The sequence below is a fragment of the Vanessa atalanta genome, chromosome 13 (genome assembly GCF_905147765.1).
Source record: "Vanessa atalanta chromosome 13, ilVanAtal1.2, whole genome shotgun sequence".
Classification (NCBI taxonomy): Eukaryota; Metazoa; Arthropoda; class Insecta; order Lepidoptera; family Nymphalidae; genus Vanessa; species Vanessa atalanta.
Window position 1 is genome coordinate 3,169,398 of NC_061883.1, and position 16,472 is coordinate 3,185,869.

Genomic DNA, 16,472 nt, shown 5'->3' on the forward strand with positions numbered 1-16,472 from the left:
ATATATTCAAATATCTGATGCCTCAAGATCTGTTGATAAGCGATAACATCTCTACATATTTAAATAGGTAGTGTTTTGTAAGAATTCTCGATATTAATAATTTCATCTCAAATATACATGTTTATCGACTCATCGAATCACGTCAGATGAAAATATAAATAATTCGTGCTATAGAATTAGAAATTAAGAACAATTTTATTATATTAACAAACTGCTAGTCCGGTCTTCCCACGGATGAGTTTCTTCTTTCTAATGTTATAACTAAGATGTCTTCCTATCGAAGGAGGAATGCATTAAAACAAACTAAATAGCATAGCTATATTGTGCCCTACGAACAGTTCTTGTTTAATATATATATAAATTTATACATATATATATATATGTACGTATTTATAATATAACACTATTGTACTCAACTACTTATATCCATTTTAATTTGACTTCTAAATTTCCGATAACAGATTTGTCGACGTTCAAAACACCAATATTTTGAAAATTCGTAATGAATATCATATATTATTGAAGCTTGACAATTATATCGATGTTGTTTATTTGGATTACGTTTTTGGAATAGAATATATATTTATTATTATTACTCGAGAATTAAAAATACAACTATGAAAAATTATATATGTTCTAATAAATAATAATCATAAAACGTCGTCTCGTGGCTAGTTATCACATATAAATGTTGTATTTATGGAATTCGATATTAATCTTATCTTGCTAATATTAAAAATTCGAAAGCTGATCGGATATTGTACTCAATCACGCCAGAACGGCTGAACGAATCTAGACGAAATTTTGCACGGAGATACATATATCATAGTCTGGAATAGCACGTAGTATTTTTATCACGGAAACATTTACATGGAATAGTTTAGTTTTTGTTTTTAACAGAGCAAGGGACATCATTTTTTCTGCTGTGGTGGTTTAGAGTTCAGAGTGACACATTTCTTTCCCGGTTTAGAATAGCATAAGGATTCGTTTGTTTGTAATCGTTAAACTTGAATTACTGCATTGATTTATTAATTCTTTCACCATCAGAAAGCTAATTCATTCAACAGTAACAAAGGCTCTATACTTGTTCAGTAATATTAGGATTTTAGCCTGAAATCATGGTATTTGTCATACATGCAAAAAGTTAACTAAATAATATGTTTAACAAGAAATGCTCTTTACAAATTTTAAAACAAAAGTTTTTTACTAGTGGTAAAAAACTAATACTAAACTAATGTATTAAATACTCATCTTAGACATTTTCTTCTAAGGTGATTTGATGATGACAGATTTTTTACATCTCAAAAATGAAGGTCACAAAAATGTGATAATGGCCACATAATGCGCTGAGTCACACACTATATAGATTTTCGATTTTTATTTAGCCAATGGTACGAAATTGTTATGCCAAAAAAGCTTTTTTGAAGATTGTTAATGAAATTTCTGTCATGTGTGTTTTGTTTTATAATACATTAGCTATTACGTTTGGCTATTTTTTATTATATTATAATAATATACTCACTCCGTTTTTTAATTCTCACGTGGAAATTTTTAAGAAAAAACATTTGTGTATAAAATAATTTCATTTATTCTTTATACATCATACATATTTACATAAAGTCGCAGGTATATTCATTAACATTATGGAGTATTTTACTTGCACATATATTAAAACACTTATATATTATATAAAACTTATAAAAAAGGTAAGGCACCTCAAGGAAGCTTAATCAAGTCAATTTCTGAATAATGGCCGAAAAAGGAGTTCATTGCCTAGATTTTAAATTAAGAAAAAAAAAATCCTACACAGAAATAGGTATTGCCAGATAAAATATACAACTGAAATTAATATTTACAAAATCAAGTAACATATTACATCGTTTTAATAAAAATAAAAAATTAGACCATTACAAAATGTATATATCAATTAATCAGTTATAAAAAATAAATACAATCATTGCATTTCTGCATTAGATTAACCATTCGACCACAAGTAAAATCCATTGAAGTAAATTAAGATAAATGTTAAAAGATCAGATATAAAGACTAGTATTTCTACCAATGGATTTCACTTTCAAATCTCGACTCGATTAACGCTCAGTAACAGGTAACTTAGTGCACTATATTTACAAATGTTATAATTTACAGATTATAAAAATAGTTTTTATATAATTATTGTGACATTTTATATATCTATGCGCGTTCGCGTTTGGAATCTGTGTAGCCTCATAAGTGTTGCCAGTTGAATTATTTTTATTTGAATCTTATATTCTTTATTCAAATATATATTGAATGATGTTGATTTTAATTGTAACAATGTTTGGGAATTTCGAATATTTACAAAGATGTATAGAATTTAAACGACGCAATGATCTCCCTAAAATTTGTTTAATTTTAATTTACAGTTTTCAAGCGATTTCATGATTAGACAATATAAGTATCGAATAAACAAAATCAAACATTCATATTGTATTGTATTTTTTAAACTTCAAGTATTACAACAATATGCTATTATTATATAAAAATGCCATTAAATATTGATCGAAAGATTAACGTTATTTCTTTGCAATTTGAAGTTCAATAAAATTTATTTAGCAACTGAAGGAGTTATTTTATTTGCTGACCGTCCTAGAAATACGAATTGTATTAACAGCCAAATGACCTTGAATTGGTGCGAATATTTCTTTAGAAGTTCTTACATTCTCTAGCACAACTTTAAATATGAAATGTTTTAGAAGGCACATTTTTCCGACTTAACTACTTTGAAAAAAAAAAATTGTAAATTGTATGAATACCTTTAGTATTTTCCGCAAATCTGAAAACAGAATATTATCCCTACAGTGGTTTCTAAGATTCCGCGAACATACATAAAGACCACAGGATCATTTATATTAATATGTTTTAATTATATCCATAATTCAATAATTTACAAACGCAGACGCCGTCAATTTATTAGTGACTATAAAAACTTACTCAGTCGGCCATTTTGTATACCTCAAGATATTGTCTAATCATTTGTGTTTTCCAAAAAAAAAAAAGTTATAAACCATAAACAATTAATATTAACTATATTTTACAAAAATACAATATTGTCAGCTACAAAGAAATTAACAGAAGTGTATTCAATACTTACAATTAAAAAGTTTACATATCAGATTAGTGTTTTAAATGCAAAGAAATAAAAACTATCAAGTCATATTGTCATTTGTCATATTAAAATGTATTAAATAATGCTTAAAATAAGCCAATATATGACCATTATAGCTAAACCATTTTAATATACCATAGTATATTAGAAGTTGATTTGTATGACATTTTTTAACATGTTATTAAAATAAGAATTCATATGTTTTTCATTGCCTAGAAAGCCGAGGATAAGAAAAAAAAAAAAAAGTGTCACACAAAACAATGTTCTCGAAACTTTGGTAACTTATGTTACGGTCGCCGTTAAATTATTTCAAGATATTAAAAGTCGAATTGATTACATTTACAAATAAGAGGAACACAAAGCGCTTAAAATATTAACAGTTAAATATACATTGTGGTAGATTTGGTATGCGTGCGCGCTGTACCGTGAAATGACGGACACTACACTGAGATCAATTTTCAAAAGATTCAAACTTGAAACGAATTTACATACTTTATATTTCATCAGTGGCGGATTAATCATCAATCTGTTTGACTGAGTTTCGGACGCCAGATTTAATTACGCAAGTTTAGGGATCAATTTATTTTGTAATGGGTTTAAACATTTCTGAAACTTCACAGAAATATCTTCAAGATATCTTACCAATTTATTTCAGCCTCCCCTTTCAATATAAATTATATATAAACTTTTTTGTTTAATTTAAATTAGAATAAACTAGGCACTTAACACTGACTTTATGGTCACCCAGATGAGAAAAAAAAATATAGTCTATGTTTGGAAACTGTGTAAATCCGCCACTGTATTTTAAACTTCCCATAAAATCATGTTACTGTTCTATTTAACATCAAAACATTTTTATATCTACAACGCCATCTATCGTTGACGTTATGTAACTACTAATTCTGTTGAACCTGTAACACTGATATGTAATATATTTCCCATTAAAGCCTTAGATTTACCTAACACTATTCCGTCAGACCATGGTACAGTGCGCTAAAGAGATTGCTCGCTCGTTGAGTGCAGTCTATCGTTGTATATCACAGAACTGTTGGCAGGGGGGTATGTCGACTAGCTGGGCTCGTTCCACCGCGACGAGACAGCCGCCTGGTGTCACTAGAAGAGGGGCGGACGAGTTGCCCACCCATACTTTCTTAACGTCGTCTGTGCTGTGCTGCGACGGAGATATGTACCCGCCCCTGTAAATAAATTAATCACACAATTACTAAAGTTTGCTTTATATGTATAATAAATGTATAATCACTACTTAACTTAAAGGAGTGAAATAAAATATAAATAAAAGAAAAATGTTCGCACTACCAAAGGTAGACCACCTTTGGTAGTGCATCCATTACTAGTTTTAAATGCCTTCGGGTAAGATTTGAGAATTTAAGTAAGGGTGATTGTATTTACCTATAAATAAATACCAGTAACTACAACATATCATCACGTAAAGCTCCACATATAGATAGTACACAAAAAAACAGAAAATAAATCCCATATATTTATTTTTAATTATTTCATATAGGTAGGCGGTCTGGCAAATGGGCTACCCGATGGTAAGTGATCAACCACTGCCTATAGACATTAATTAATAAATCCATATATCACCAACGCACCACCTACCTTCGGAACTAAGACTTTATGACGAGCTTGCATAAGCCCTACTATCAAGTGAAATAAATTCTAGATAAATATTGACTAGCTACATACAGACATACTTGCCAAGCTATAAAATATACATAAATAACTGAATTGTACCTGAGTTTCCTATCTGCCTGTAGTAATGCATCAGCTCGTAGAAGCCGCACGGCGACCGCGACTAGTAGAAAAAGTATGAGCGCGCCGCAAACCGGCACCGCAATGGTCGCGGCTTTGAACCAAACCTCGCCGTTATAGGAGGCACCGCGTTCACTCGCCACACTGCCTTCTGTAAGCAAATATTTATATAGATAAAAACTTTATTGCACTCGAATAGAGAATAGACCAAATTTACAAAAATAGATACAACATATAATTTCATGCAAAAATTATTACAATATCGGTTATAATGAAAGGTTTTTATTAAAAGTTACAAATGTTGCTACATGAAATGGTCTGAACGCTATCCTTCTATTTCCAAGGATTCCTATCATTTATAAATTTACTAATCTTTACATTTTTAAATAAGCTAAATACATAGGTTTGAACGTATGCCCTCAATTAGTAAGAAAAAGTAATCATTTGGATTATGTCCCTAATTCGATGTTATATGTAACATTTCAAATACAAACAGTTTCTTACAAAGTCTTATATTATACTGAAAAATTATATGCTAACCAAATTAAGAAGACAGGTAATTAAATATGTATGCATTGATAACATTATGCATTTATAGTTGTTAGTGATATATTAAGCAGAATTATAATAATAAAATGCCTACGATGCGCATGTTCTTAGAATCTGCAAAATGCTCTATCGTGTGGGCCGGTAGCCGGAAATCAGACGGACATTGTAGGATCGAATGTGTAATGGGTTTAATATAACAATTAATTATACGACACCGCGAATTTGTATGACAGAACTATAAATATAATTTTAATCTTGACGATGTCGCTTTTAAAATTAAAATTGAATTTAGAATTGGATAAAAAAGTTTAGCCCAATCGAAACGTCAAATGAAACGAAAAATACGTAAGAGTAGCTTTCGATTTTATATTATTAGAACAGATTATAATAAGAAATGCATCTGTGTTCGGTAAATACATAATAAAAATTGTATTGTTAAACTAATGTCAAGTAAATATCAGTAATGCTATTATTAAATTGTATGGTATTACGCATCTGTGGTCGTCTAATCTTAAAAACATATACATAATTTCATACAATAAATAAAAGTATTATAAATAACGTTCCATACATAATTGTAACACCAATTGCTACCTAATATTAATTAAAAAAGAAAACTTAGTACAAAATAACGCAATCAATGTACCTTTTCAGTCACCCACAATTCGTAATCGTAACCCACATACCAAATGGTATAATAATGAACTCATTGACGTGATCTGATGTTGCTACGTTTTACATAACGTACAAGTATTGTCCGAGAATAAGACTTGTACCTAAAAATACTAGATCCACCTCAATTGTCTAGTGGCCAGCTTATATGATTACAGATATCGAGGATCCAGGTGGGATCGATAAAAAGATGAGTTTTGTGTCAGTAAATTCCTTGTAGTGTCGTGGAGGCAGGAAGTTGGAGCGATACAGTCCCATGTTCCGGGACGCACGTAAAGCTGTTTTGCCGATTGTCTTCGGATTATGATTGAGGAAATAGCGATTGCGATTTGAACTCACACTTGTGCATTAAATTAACTCTTGCGCAGTTGGTCCTTGAGACAACGCCGTGGCAGAATTTCGGTCAAGTAGGTTTCAATATATTGACATTACTTATACGCTATAGAGGTTTAATTGTGTGTTTCTATTCGAAATGTGTTAGTATTTAAATAAATGAAATGATACAATATTTCAACTTCAAATACATTTTAAAAGGGTAATCTTATATATTTGTGATATAAGTACAAAATTGATACATATCTATATTATATATTCAGATATCATCAATCGTATTATAAATATTGCAGGCGGGACCGCGATTTTAAATAGTTCCATACACATCTGTAAAGTTATTCTAAAGAAGTACAATTGTGGTTGAGTCACTGTTCAATTTACATTAGATAAGAGACCGCTTAGAATAATATCTTTGTTCTCGGAAACGGTTATTTTATTGACAGTGTCGTAAAATAAACTTGAACATTTTATTATTTCACAGAAATGTTCGAATTGATTGATACATCTCGAATTTACGCTTCAAATAATTTTTATAGTAGTGCGTGTATTGTATGTTGAACTCTAGTTATTGAAGACTTTTGTCACGCGTGTAAAATATAATTCAAATTAAGTTATTTGCGCTCGAAATTAATACCGTTCTAATGATATTATTACTATATGATATTATCTCGAACACATCTATATATATAAAATAATTGGAGTGTCTGTTTGTAATAGTTAAATAACCGCTTTTTACTAAATGCATATGTATGTATACACGGTACATATACCTAAGTAACAGTTTTTTAATTTTCAATTGTCTGCCTGTCTGTTTGTTCCAGCTAATCTCTGGAACGGCTGGACCGATTTTGACGGGACTTTCACTGAAAGTTAGCTGATGTAATAAGGAGTAACTTTGGCTACTTTTATTTTAGGTTTATATACAAAATAAAAATAAAAGTCACACTGCAATTTTCAAATAACTCAAATTCAAACGCGCACGAAGTCGCGGCGCAGCTTGTAGGCACATAAGTGTTAACGGGTGAACATCCGCAACATTACTAATCTACACGTATTATAAGATACGCAAATTGAGGAAATTTAAGAAGTATACAAACTGAAATTTTAAAATATATCCGATGAGATAACATCCAGATCCGACAATCCAATTTCAGGCACGGCGGCTAATCTCATGGGAGACCCAAGTGTGTGCGTAAACATAAGTTCACTGTCTATTAACCTAATCTCATAATATGATGGGGCGACAAATCCGTATTGAGTGAAAAGAGTTCAGGCGCAGGACCGGCGACTTAACGTGCTCTCCGAAGCGTGGGAGTGTGCACACTTCCAACTTCCATACAAAGTCGTTACTGAGGATTTTCCAATTTTTTTATGGCATTGATTGGCGGACGAGCATATGGGCCACCTGATGGTAAGTGGTCACCACCGCCCATAGACAAAGGCGCTGACTTGAAGAATATTAACCATTCCTTACATCACCTATGCGCCACCAAACTTGGGAACTAAGATGTTATGTCCCTTGTGCCTGTGATTACACTGACTCACTCACCCTTCTAACCGGAACACAACAATACAGTGTACTGTTGTGTTCCGCACAGTGGCTTGCACAAAGTCCTACCACCAAGTAAATGGATGGAAACACCCAATAACTTTATAACGGTCTGGTTTGAGCACAGAACCTCGGGATCTGTGGATTTATATATATCCACTAGACCAACATTAACAACCAGGCAGACAATTTAACATCTGATATCACGGCAGTTGATATGATTTCCATTTAATATAATCTTATATATAAAAATGCCGGTTAGTATATCTAATTTATAGACTTCCGACGCCGCCTTAAGGACTATCATAACAGTAGGGACGTATATATGTATTGTCTCATGGAGCAGGTATTTATATCATCACGTTTGTTGCAATTTGCCGCTAGATGGCGTTGTACTACACTAACTCATATACAGTTCAGCCAGTATTCATTATAAATACGGACGGAAGTCTGTGGACTTTTTCTTTGAATATAAGTATGACTATACTAGTAACCCGCTCCGGCTTCGCTTGCAATTTATTAATAAAGAAAATTATATGATATAAACATAACTAGATATACTCAGGAATAATGTAAATTTCTATGAACATTTTTTTTAGATATTGTTACTTAGTTCCTGAGATTACCCCCTATACAAACTAAGTTCACCTCTCTTAAATATATATAATTAGTATAGATTAAACATCTTCACACATTGAAAACGACATTATCCAAGAAACTAAGTACTGTTATGTAACTAGGCATGTACGAACGATACTCTAACTAAACTTAGTAGGTACGTACTTTTGTTCATAACTTTTGTTTATACAATATTAACAAAATAAAATCTTTTATCTACAGAACGATGTTTTCATTTTAATGCTAATGAAATATTTACCTAAATCATTGGTGAGATTAAGCCGCGCTCGGGCCAAAGGGCTGTCTTCATGGTTACAGAGGTCCTTGAAACAGCATAAGAGGAGGGAGTGTTCCCTGGGAGGAGGGCCACCCTGGGACGGAGCATTCTGACAGTAAGACAGCGCTTCTTGTTTCCTGAAAAATAATAAAAGTAGTTTTATAAAAGTTATCCCCATATATCCTATCCTTCTTTTCGCAAGTTTTTTTTAATTATTATTGTATTTCTCTTACATCAAAATAATGCTTACATTACATCACATCGAAACTCTACACGAATAAGGTTTTATATAATATATAAAACATGGCATTAAATTCAGTCTGTCAATTTTTCAGTTCAATACCATGAACCTTTATACCTAATTGTGATTTGCGATTAACACAAAAGAATAGTATCAATAATAATATTGATAAATACAATAAAAAATACAAGTATTAAATTTGCAACAGTGGCAACATCGACTTCAACAACAACTCGTATATAATATTGTTTTTCTCTTACATATAATTATGTATATATATTTGTTAGCCAGACTAGTTTTTTAAACCCGAAGTAGGATCGAAAACTCAAGTTGACACTTGATAATAACGAGTACAGTACGTATAAGATACATGCTTTTATTATGTAATATATTGGACGTCATATCGAACCTTGAATTTTAATTTATCGCATGCGGTTAAAAATATTTTTACATACTTATATAAATTAAAAACATCCAAACGTTTTGTTAGTAAATTTTACTTTTAAATCAATGAACGATGAGTATATTTAACTTTTAGTTGTAATTGTTTGGCGGGCTGGTAAAATTGGAATATTGTCAACATTGGCAATATAAGGAATTATTAATATTTGTAACAGGAATGCCAAGGTACTGCGCCAATGTCTATGGGCGATGACCACTTACCATCAGGTGGGTCGTTTGCTCATCCGCTAACCTATATCATAAAAAAGTAGTTTGACTGATCTTCATGAAAGTCGGCACATGGCTTTATTCATGGAGATGGTTTTAATATTATACCATTTGGTATAACTCGTCGTTAGATGGCGCTGTATCACTTATAAATTCTATACCGCCAATCACCATGACAATTGGTACAAAAAACTTACAGAACGTTACCCGGGTTAAGTACTTATTATATAATATTTTTTTTATTTTATTTTTAATGTCATAGCAACACGAAGGCTAAATAAATTAGTAATACATAATCGCCTTTTGAATAATCGTCGATGTCAATCCTATCTAACCAGCTGCCTTGCGCAAGCGGCGCTTCAAATGCCAACCAGACGGACACTGATTGCAATGTTTATCTTTCAAATGGCTTTTTATTGGCAGTTACGAATTGAAACGAATTTACATTCGATCGGATAGTGTCGAAATTGCACTGTAATAAGCAAATGTCATCTTGTATGTTATACTTGCGAACCTCGGCCGACGCCGTCCAGCCTGTGTAAAACTGGACGTATGTATATTAAAATTGTAAATTTTAAATCAAACCAAATTTATTTAATTCAAGTGAACTTTGCAAAAAAATCATTTTTGAATCGTCAATATTACAACTCTGACACCCTTTTAGTCAAAAACTCGCCGAAACTATTTTCATATAAACCAGATTAACAATGTTTAGTATTTACAATTGTTCCTAATCATTCCTACGTTAGGACCCGAGTCTAAATCCAAGTATCTTTATCCAAAAAGGATTATTCTAATGTGTAATAAAAGCCCATACCAATCATGTTCACTTTAAATATTTATTAAAGATTTTTTGTAACGAAGTCTTCCTCTTCTAAACAATATCTTAATAATGTAGAACTTTTCAGCTTCAGTTCAGAAATTAACTCTACTAATTGTCAATCGTCTTAAGTCACGTTCTGTTTCTTGAGCGATATCAAATTCGATGAGTTTCTAGTGGACATATAAAATAAGTAAAGTACTATTCTTATGTACAAGATAGATTTTCCTAGTAGGCGTGGTTCTATCTATCTATCTATTATGCGATAACGATTTTATCTATTTACTTCCACTATTACTCATTTCCAACATATATCTGGACTTGACGTTTGTAGTCCACTAGCATTTAGCGACACGATATGATCTAAATTCAGATTATAAATAAAATAAATATAAATAAATAAATATTGGACAACATCACATATCTGATCTCATTGTAAGTAGCTAAAGCACTTGTGTTGTGGAAAATCAGAAGTAACGACGGTACCACAAACACCCAGACCCAAGACAACATAGAAAACTAATGAACTTTTACTACATCGACTCGGCCGGGAATCGAACTCGTCGTCGTCAATTATTTATCTGTTATATTAGATCCTTTTTTAACTTACTAGTTAGTAATAATAGTTAGCTTTAATGTAAATTGACAATTTCGTTTTTCAGTTAGACATTTTGTGTCTGTTGCGTGACATAACGAAATAACGCTGACCAATAAGACTAGGGCACATTTGGACAACACAAATGGAAATGTTCGGGAAACAAGATACCCATCACTGTAATTTTGCAATCGATCCAGTCGAGTGATAGTAAAGGTGTGGCGAGGCTTTATTTTGCAGGTCATTTAGATCGCTTTCGTAGTTTAATCAAGTTAGTATAAAGGGAACAATCTTTCTATGACCTTAGCAGGCGTATGAGATTCTATAAGGCCGAATCGTTCGAAATCTTTAAATGTTTTCGGTAAAAAAGTAATATTATACTTCTAATACAACGCATATGTACTATGAACTTAGTTTGATGAATGAAGGGTATTAAAAAATTTTCATGCAGAACAAAGAACAATTATCCAATTGTACTTAGTTACTGAGTCTACGACGTTTAACCGCCAGAAAATAGTATAACTATGGAGTTTATTGATGTTTCATCTAGCAATCTAGTTTGAAATCAGTAGTTAAATTTAAAACTGCTTGAATAAGGTATATCTTGATTAAATACATATTATTATATCTGCACTGTCCTACACTGTATGTAAATAATCTTGCACAACAAATAAATGATAACAAATATCGTATAAAAGATTGATAGTCGTTTGTTTTTGCAATTAAGCTTTTAACTTATAATGAATACAGTCTTTATCTAATTATCGTATTTTGAACTTTAACTTGCATAGACAATAAAAGGAACAAAAAATTAAAACATATTTTTTTTATGTAAAAAGGTTTCATATCCGTAACTCTGTAACGTAGGAATTAATTGATGTAAACAAAGGAGGTCGTGGGAAAATGTTTTTTTTTTTTAATAAGCTTTATCGATTAGGATTTTGGTCTTGATGTTTGTTCAAAACGTACGTAACGTGAAAAATGTGTGCGGAATATTCACAAAAGCGCCGACGAATAAGTGGAATGAGCAGAGAATACAAATGATTAGTATTCTTTTTTATCCGGACTAAGTTATTCTAAACGTTTCGCAACGTTTCTTAAATTTACTTTAGTTCTGTGCTTAAGGGTTTAGTTTTGGTGGTACGAAGAGCAAAAGAAATATTTCGACATTGTTAACTGGGAGTCATGAAGAAAAGACAAGATTGCGAAAAATCGGTGTAAAATTTAAATGATCATCACAAAAATTATTTTGAATTTCGAATCAGATACAAATAAGTTTTTTTTTTTTTTAATTGTAATACAATATTCAAAACCGATGATTATAATTACTGAATTGCGCGTTGGCGTTTTGGCCCATTATAATGTTTTCTCTCCGATCAATCTTTACCGGTGTCTATCTTCCACTTCATAAAATCCTCATTAATTCCGACAGTTAACCTTGCAACACTGTGGCAGCTGGCACAATCCACAAGCCAACTCATTTGAATAGTTACGACCTTTCTCGTGGGAACTAAGCGGTAAACCGACGGCCATTCCAAAAATTTGATCAAACATTTTAATACCTCAACGTTGTTTTGATATTAAATGCTGTCATTTCACTTTGGAATGCTAATAAAATATAAGCTTCGATTTAAGACTTTTGCTATATAGCAAGTAGAAAAAATGTTTTCGTAAGAAACTAAGAATTCTATTTTTAAATACTGTCTTAATTAAAAAGTATTTATTTATTTTTTACTATGGTATTGTTTATCTGTGAAATACTAAGTTTTAAGGAAAACATTAAACAAAGTGTTTTTATATGTTAATGTTACTTCTAAAACAGTTTCACTCAAGCGATTTGCGTTACAATTCTAGTGTAACTTAAATAGTTCTTTGTTCTATATTGCTTGTTTTCTCAAAATAATATTTAGATATTATATTATTCGATGTTTGAATATAAAATTACAATTAATTTATTTCTGTAACTTTTTATAAATTAAATTAATTAATTATTTAAATATATCTTTATCTCTTCTTTTTTTTGTTATTTAAATTTATGTAGTTTAAGATTATGATCTTAATGTTTTAATTATATTATAAAGCGCTTTACGCTTTAACTAAAAAATATTGATGCTTAACATATCATATGAATATTTTGTACGTACCACCACGATTCTCAAAGTAAAGCTCAATACTTTGGGAATGTTTTCAGGTACGCTTTATTATGAAATAAGTATTGTTTAATTTAATCCCCCCTCAAACATCACAAACGTATTTTATGAGTGCGATAAGTCTTAAGGGATATGTTACAAAAATACACACAAAAAATAATTTATGACAATTTTAATAAAATATTAATTGTAATAGTAAGATTTCCAGCAGCTTTTGAGTACCACATAAGGAATCACCTTTAATTGATATAAGTATTATAGAATAATAGTTGCTTTCCTGACTTCGTAAGGGTCAGATAAGAATTTTATTTACATTTCGATCGCAAGCGCCACCTACCGGGTGCATTTTAAACAATGGAAAGCCCTCACCAACAACAAAAAAATCATCGTAATCGGTCTAACCGTTCGGAGGAGTTCAGTTACCTACACACATACCTACAGAATATTTATTATTTAAACCATTTTTTAAAATATGTTTTAGAAATACATTATGGATATATGCCGAGAGAACAAAGGATGCCATTGATTCAAGAAAACCGCATGTCAAACTCACCCGGAGACTTTGAGAATAATATTTAGCAAATACATATAAAAAAGGTAAAACATTACCTATAAAAAAGACCTAAACAACTTTAAGTATCAATAAGGCATACTAAAACCTTAAAACAGCATCATCTTTAAATTATTGTATAGCAATAAAACCTTCATGGTCATACACCAAAAAACATTTTATATTCGAAATGAAAAATTATCGATGTAAATTAAACGCGTAAAATATATTGCTCGTTCGAAGTGCAAAACAATACAAAACCGTTACGATAAGATAATAAAAATATGGACTTTAATGAAACGAAATAACCAATTAAAAAACTTACTTGCTGCGACATGAACCAACCAGTTATTAATTTAATGCAAGAAGGTTAAATATACTTATTTAAATTAACATAAAACGGAGCATAATTGAATTACATACTGTTTATATGTATGTGTTTTGAAATACTATTTTATCTGATATTATAACTAGGACTTATATTATGTTACAAACACATTAGTAAGTTTTTTCAGTGAGATTTTTTCTAATGCTGAAACTGTATAAGGCAGCAATTATAAGCCTTATATATATGTTACATTTAAATTTCAAGTTGTAGATTCAACGTCCTTAAAAACAAAATTAAAATTCTCTCTTAGTTATACACTTTAAAGCGAGTTTAATTTTTTTCTTAAATATCGTTTTTTTAGTTTCTGCAATACCGATTGAAGTCAAATTAATTAATTTTCTATTATTCTAAAAGGTTATACTAGTCGATGACTAATAATTTTTAAAGTAAAATTTGTCAATCTAACGTCATTTCTGCGCTTTTTTAGTTAGACAGCCGTCTTAAATTTTTATGTGTTTAGTTTTAATATTGCTAGAAATTTGAAAGAAAAGATTGTGATAAAACATACGAACCAGATATCATATACATGGTCATATGTACGCAATACAATAAAAGCTATTGGACCATTATGAATTCAAAAACCAGGTTATGCATGCAATGATCAGGAGCGCAAAGGCATTGTCAAATTTGATCATTTGCTATATCATAAATAAAACATAAAGAAACAAATGATAAGCTAACGCGCTATTATCATTTAGTAATAATAGAAGCGTCAAAGGGTGAAATACGCGCTATCTATTATACCGAGATGCGAGTGTGACATTATCAACAATTGAGTGACATTCAAATGCAACGAGTTTTACGAAATTTCATTGAATTTAGAACTCTATGTAATTGTAATAGGGAAAGTGTGAAGTAAAATGTGAGGTTTATATATGGTGCATTGTTCAGGTCGGCGTCCGCGCAGCCGCTCCGCTATCTAGGATCCCGACCTCCGACTCCACCCCAAGCTTCTACCGTCATACTTATCTCAACGAATGAGGACAAAGATCCGACATCGTTCAATCGCAATTTATAAAGACAATAAACAACCCAGACGAAATGAATAACCGATTAAAGCGCAGAAATTTAATTCCAGTGAGATTGGTAATCTTAACGAAGTAGACTCCGCGATCGTTAGTAAAGATAATGAACGACAGGAGATTGCCAAAAACGAGCAAAAATAATTTAAAGCAAATAAAAGCAGGCATGCGTCCGTAGATGGAACCTGTTTCCTCGACGGAGCTTCGGTCGATCTGAATAAGATAATAAAACGAACAGGCTCCTTTAATAAAGAGAAACATATGACCAATCAAGGAGTAATTAATTAAAAAAAAAGTATTTTATCCCAACAAATACATTTTTTGAGTACAAATTAGATAAATGAAAACTGCATTTTGACTCGATGAGAAATCGAAATATCAAATGATTCAACGTTTTCTATCTATTTATAATTGTTTAAGCTGACAGCAATGATGAAAGAGCTATAAAGTAATTTCAAAATTACCGAAGACAAATTGATTGAAGATACTTCGAACGCAACATATGAGTTAGTCAAGCGAGCCGCAGGTTTCGAGCGTGATAAGCAGAATTGATGGATGACAATGCATCTCTTAGTACCGTGGCCAACAAAAGAATAGTTAATTAATTCTTAGATGAAAGTTAACAAGAAAGCATGTTCGGTATGAAAAATATTCATTATTACAAAGATCAAAAATAGATAACGTTGTTGACTAAAGATTACCCAAACCAAGACCAAAAATAATTAAATATCGGTGTACCTAAATTCAACATCGACAAATATTTATTTTTATGACTTTAAACAGATGTATAAGTTTTGTTTTAGTGTCATTTGATATGGTCCGTATCGAAAAGGGTAGATTTCGATCTCATGTTAATTAGTTTATATATGTAATTAGCCGCGATATAATCTCCCATCGAACCAAAGATGGAATTCCTTTCATGTGAAGCTCATTCCTAAACAACGACGATAATTTTGATTTCAATTTAAAAAACGAACACGGTTGCATTCTGGCGAACTAAAAGCAAAAACTGTTTTTATCTACATGTTCATTGAATCAAATGAATTATGTATTGAATTTAATGCCAGAAAATTCGTAATACATTTCGTAAGCATTAATGTAATTAATGAAACTTA

General features: G+C 31.1%; 1 protein-coding gene across 1 annotated transcript in view; it reads right to left on the reverse strand.

Annotated features, from left to right (window-relative positions):
- Window positions 1-1,584: 1,584 nt before the first annotated feature.
- Window positions 1,585-16,472, reverse strand: part of LOC125068278 (BMP and activin membrane-bound inhibitor homolog) — a 57,301-nt gene continuing 42,413 nt past the window's right edge. Inside the window, exons 3-5 of the mRNA XM_047677381.1 lie at window positions 8,905-9,059; window positions 4,907-5,075; window positions 1,585-4,344 (exon numbers count right to left, since the gene is read on the reverse strand). Coding sequence (XP_047533337.1) covers window positions 4,173-4,344; window positions 4,907-5,075; window positions 8,905-9,059 — 496 coding nt within the window. The 3' untranslated portion in view covers window positions 1,585-4,172. The remainder of the gene's footprint in view (window positions 4,345-4,906; window positions 5,076-8,904; window positions 9,060-16,472) is intronic.